At 33.3% G+C, this 5,015-nt stretch overlaps 1 protein-coding gene across 1 annotated transcript; it reads left to right on the forward strand.

Annotated features, from left to right (window-relative positions):
* The first annotated feature begins 2,034 nt into the window (after positions 1-2,034).
* On the forward strand, positions 2,035-4,410 carry LOC113766584 (protein WALLS ARE THIN 1-like). Its single transcript, XM_027310758.1, has 6 exons — positions 2,035-2,246; positions 2,340-2,402; positions 2,973-3,089; positions 3,442-3,676; positions 4,028-4,179; positions 4,278-4,410. Exons 1-6 carry the CDS (start codon positions 2,035-2,037, stop codon positions 4,408-4,410), a joined length of 912 nt encoding a protein of 303 aa, XP_027166559.1.
* The last annotated feature ends 605 nt before the right edge of the window (positions 4,411-5,015 follow it).

Consider the following 5,015-nt stretch of genomic DNA (forward strand, 5'->3'; position numbering starts at 1 on the left):
TACAATAGATCCAAAAGGCAGTAAACTTGATCATGATATTGAACTCGGAGAAACTCGGAGAGTATCTTTCCATCAGATGGTTATCACTGAAACCCAATACATCCATGTCCATATCTTTCAATAGTCAGATCTAATAAAATTGCTCAAAACTAAAGAAAAAATTTAGATCTGACTTCTAGATTTAGATTTGATTCTTGAGATCTATCAAATCTTTGATCTCACTAGCTGAAAAAAAAATGAAAAAATAAAAATACTCTTACAAAGATGTCTTAGGAGCGAATAAAACTCCCACTAGAAAAATCTAGGGAAAAAGAATCTCTCACTAAGAAACTCTAAGAAAGAGCAATTATGACTAAGAAAAATGTAGAAGAGAATTTATTCAAACAAATAAAATAAATATTGGAAAATGGCCCCTCCCTGGGAAAAACCAGATTATCTAGTCTCGAGCCATAATACTTGGTATGATAAAGTTAGTCTCGACCTATCATGTTTCCCAACAAATCTAAACAGGTAGATTGTAAAATCTCAAAAACTCATTGGAGATCAAAGTTTTCTGATTTAAGTTTGGACGGCAAATCGCTGTCTTGGTTAAGGGTGTTCATCGGTTCATAACCCGGAATTGGATAAAAAAATTTAAATTTTTTTCTTCTAAAACCAATACCCAATCACCATCCAAACTTTAATTGGTAATTTGGATATTGATAATTAGATTTCGGTTTGGTGATATACGAAATACGAAATGTCATTGTATTAAGCAAAAAATTTTCAATTTTCTCTAAAAAATTATTGCACCAAAACTAGATCCCATATGCTTTTCTCTAGAAAATTCAATCAATTTAGTTCAAACAAACATGATATGGAAAACCAAAAAAAAGAAAAAAAGAAAAAAAAACATCAATCCTCAAAATCATCCATCATCGTCACATTAAATAAAAAATGAGCAAGGCAACGTGCATTTGGTGATTTTCGCTTTCCACTTTTTAGACTCTAGCTAGTTGCCAAATTAGTAAACATTAAACATCAGTAATAAACGACTAAAGAAAGAAAGGAGGAGGATTATTCACCCTTCTGGTCATTAGATAGATGATTTTGTTCGTGGTTAGGTGCTTTTATACATGGTCTATAGAGGAAAACCGGGAATAAAAAAGAGTCAAAATTTGAAAGAAACAAAAAATAAAAAGCAAGGAAAAAATTAGGAAAGAAAGCACAATGGCCCAATAAATTTGGAGGGTGAGGCTCCTTGACATATATAAAAGCTGTTTGAATCAGCAACATTTGAATCACCAAATCGGTTGACTAAGTAAAAATGTGATTTAATTACATAAGAAGTTTGTTAGAGCAACATCCCAATCACCAAATCCGTTAACTAAGTAAAAATGTGATTTAATTACCTAAGAAGTTTGTTAGGGTTTGTTAGAAAACATCCTATTTTATACATATCAAACTCAATCTATATTGAGGTTTGTAAGGATGTGATATTTATCAAAGTATGAATTTGTCATAATTATAGATGTAACATGGTTACATGGCACTCCACCTTACTTACTCTTAGATATTCCACAATTTAGAAATTAAAGTGAAAATTTACTTTTCGCATATGATAGGCTAATACAAAAAAATATCTACAATTCAGAAGCAAAAAAAAATGGTAAAACAGAAGATTCAATATATATATATATATATATATTCATTTGGTTTGTGGGTTTTCTCAATTTTTGTTTAAAAAGGTTAAGAGAGGGACGGATCCGATCCGATATAAAAAATCCGTACACTTGGTTAATGTCTGAATCACCAAAATCACCAAAAGATTTGAGACCCATAATCCTTGGTGTCTGTTGTCTGACTAAGTTAGGAGTTTAAAGTCTGTTAGGAAACCTAAATATATCTTCACCTACTTACTATCTATAGTCGTCATTTATAGTGCCTAATAATAGTAATAACAATAGAGCCAAATAATAGTAATAAGAGTAGACTAGTTTCACTTTGCAGAAGCCATATCAGACTACAAGAAGAAGAAGAAGAAGAAAGTAGAACATGACGAAAGGAAGTAGCATGACGGCTATGAAGGAATGGTTTGAGGGTGGAAGAGTTGCCATTGCTATGCTAACGGTACAAGTCATTAGCGGCGCATTACAGATTATGGCCAGAATAATATTCAATCAAGGAACCTTTGTTTTTGCTTACTTGTTTTATCGGCATGTTGTGGGTGCAGTTTGCATCGCTCCTCTTGCTCTTCACCGGGAAAGGTTATATCTGACTGCTGCCCTCTTTGTCTTTGGTTTGTAGTTTTGTGCTATTTGGTGATTATGGATTCCGTTAGTTAATGCTTTATAATGCAGAGACGGTGGTAAGAAGTTGAGCTGGGGCATTTTCTTGTGGCTCTTCGTGGTTGCACTAACCGGGTATGTCTTTTTTTTTGCCCCCATTTTTGTGCAAGGTAGAATCGGTTATATTTTTAATTTTTTTTTGGTAATCCAGATGATTGTTAAATTAGGTTGGGATGACAATATATAATGTCAAAAAGAGTTGGGATGACAATATTTGTTAGTATTTGATTGCGGAAAATTAAACATGGTTTGATTGTTTGTTGCCTTGTGAACCACCGTTGAGGCCAATAGTAACTAATTATGCCCATTATCTTTCTGTTGAAAACTGAAAGTTCATTCTCGGATTAATAGTTTTCGTTTCTAGATTAATCACTGGTACCAATCTTTCTATAACATGGTTTTTGTTATAGCCCGGCAGTTAGTCAAACCCAATTCTTCATACTGATTGATGATTTTGATACTCAAAACATAAGACTTTTTTTTTTGTCAAATTTTTTTGAAGGACTCAAACCATAAGAGTACTGCAAAATGGCAACTGCCTACTCAAAACATCATATGCACAGCAGAGATGTGGGTGTCATCATTTCCAATGCTTCATTAATTGCTTTGTAAGAAGAATGTGCTTACTCGTGTTCATGTCTTCAGGTTGACCATGGCGCTGGGACTTTTCTGTTATGGCATGTCAGATACCACTGCGACATATGCGACAAACTTTCTTACGCTTGTTCCCGTGGTCACTTTTCTATTCTCAACAATTCTGAGGTGGTCATGACTTTAAATTGCTACTAATTAATCTCCACCAATCTTTTCCGTTTGGATTAGTTATTTTTTAGGATATTTTTAAAATTTTTTACTGTAACAGAGTTTTTAGAGTATATTTTGAGATATTTTTAGAATATATTTTCAGATATTTTTTAAACATTAAAAAAATTTAAACTATTTTTAGAATATCTTTTAGAATACTTTTCAAAAACTTTTATAGTATTTGAAAAATTAATTTTTGAAAAACTGATGAATCCAAATAGGGGTTTTTTCATCTTACTCATTCATAAAAAAAAATAAAATTCTAACACGTTCTAACTTACCTGAATTTGCTTCTAATTGATTGGTTCAGAATGGAAAAGGTTCAGCTGCGTACCAAAGTTGGGAAAATGAAGATTTTGGGTACAGCAATATGTTTTGGCGGTGCACTAATCATGGCTTTGTACAAAGGCAAGGCCTTCTACATTATTCACCGCACCCAGAAGCACCATCGTATGCTAACAAAATCTAAGCCTCAAAACTGGACTCTTGGAACCATATTCCTAATTGGCAGCTGCTTGTCTAATTGTTTCTGGTTTATATCACAGGTAATTGACTGTTTATCAGAGTTGGAAGTTAAAATCAGTTTGGAAATTGGAATTGTATATCCTTCAAATTTGTTAAATTTCTTTGAATTGATTTTGATAGGGTAAGTTATTAGAAATATACCCCTACAAGTTTTGGACAACATTTTTTATTTGCATCATTGGCTCGCTGCAACAAGCAGTGATAGGGTTATGCATCAATAGATCCAGAGGAGTTTGGCGTTTAGGATGGAATCTAGAGTTGCTTACCATTTTTATCTCGGTAATAGTCCGGCATTTTACTTCAAAATTCTCTAGTTTTTTAATATAAATAAGTATGGCGAAGTGAAGTATTTTCATGTTAAAACTCAACAGGGAACTTTGGCCACAGCTCTATCCTTTTGCATGATTTCTTGGGCTGTAGCAGAACGAGGTCCTACTTATCCTGCGATGTTCACCCCACTCCGTCTCATCTTTGTGGCCATCGGAGAAACTCTGTTCCTGGACGAAGTATTAACAGTTGGGGGGTAAATATTTATTTATAGTATTGGAGCACATCTCTATAGTTAATTGCATTAGAAAGTTCACCTTTTTCACCATCAATTGGCAATTATTATTTTTGTAGCTTGCTTGGTATGTCTCTCATCATCATCGGCTTCTATTCTTTCCTATGGGCAAAGAATAAGGAGATAAAAGCCAAGACGACAAACGCTGATGCTGAAGTAGAAAATATGCCCGATGAATCTGCAACTGCGTAGTGAATGTTTTAGAGAGTGTACTTGAATTATTATTAAAATGTATTTCAATCAAATTTGTCAATGTTAAAATCTTTTGTACATAAATATTCTGTAGTGTATAAAATGCAGTTTTTATCTCGCTTGAACAAACGTGAATTTCACTCTAGAAGCTAACATATCAAACTTAACACTTCTAATTGAACTGAAGCGGTGGAAAACAAGACGTTTGGGAAATGAAGAGGTGAGATGTGAAATCAAAATAGCTTTGTCATTATAGTGTTTGCAATTAGAGCTTAGCCTATTATCACGCGAGGAATAGTGGCAATCTTGCAAAATGCAGCCAATGATCAAAAGACAAGGTGGAACTAATGTTGAAAGGGTTTCTCCAAAAAATGTATACTTTTGTTGATTCGAAGCTAGCCAATTGACGAAACTGGATATCTAATAAGACCCAATCCAATCTAGATCAATAGTATCGAATTTCGTCAGTGGAATTAACCTCAATCCTACAAATTCTTGTAGTTGCAAACCTTGATATGATCTTAACTCACACACTAACTTTATAACCCGTGCTATGCATAGGAACTCCAAATTTTAAAAACAATTAAAATTTAAAATAAAAATAT

Source organism: Coffea eugenioides, chromosome 3 (genome assembly GCF_003713205.1).
Source record: "Coffea eugenioides isolate CCC68of chromosome 3, Ceug_1.0, whole genome shotgun sequence".
NCBI lineage: Eukaryota > Viridiplantae > Streptophyta > Magnoliopsida > Gentianales > Rubiaceae > Coffea > Coffea eugenioides.

Excerpts from the sequence above, each read along its gene's own strand:
- LOC113766584 (XM_027310758.1), top strand. The coding sequence starts at position 2,035 with ATGACGAAAGGAAGTAGCATGACGGCTATGAAGGAATGGTTTGAGGGT. Across the intron at positions 2,403-2,972 it reads TTCGTGGTTGCACTAACCGG|GTTGACCATGGCGCTGGGAC; the intron begins GTATGTCTTTTT and ends TCATGTCTTCAG. Across the intron at positions 3,090-3,441 it reads CTATTCTCAACAATTCTGAG|AATGGAAAAGGTTCAGCTGC; the intron begins GTGGTCATGACT and ends TGATTGGTTCAG.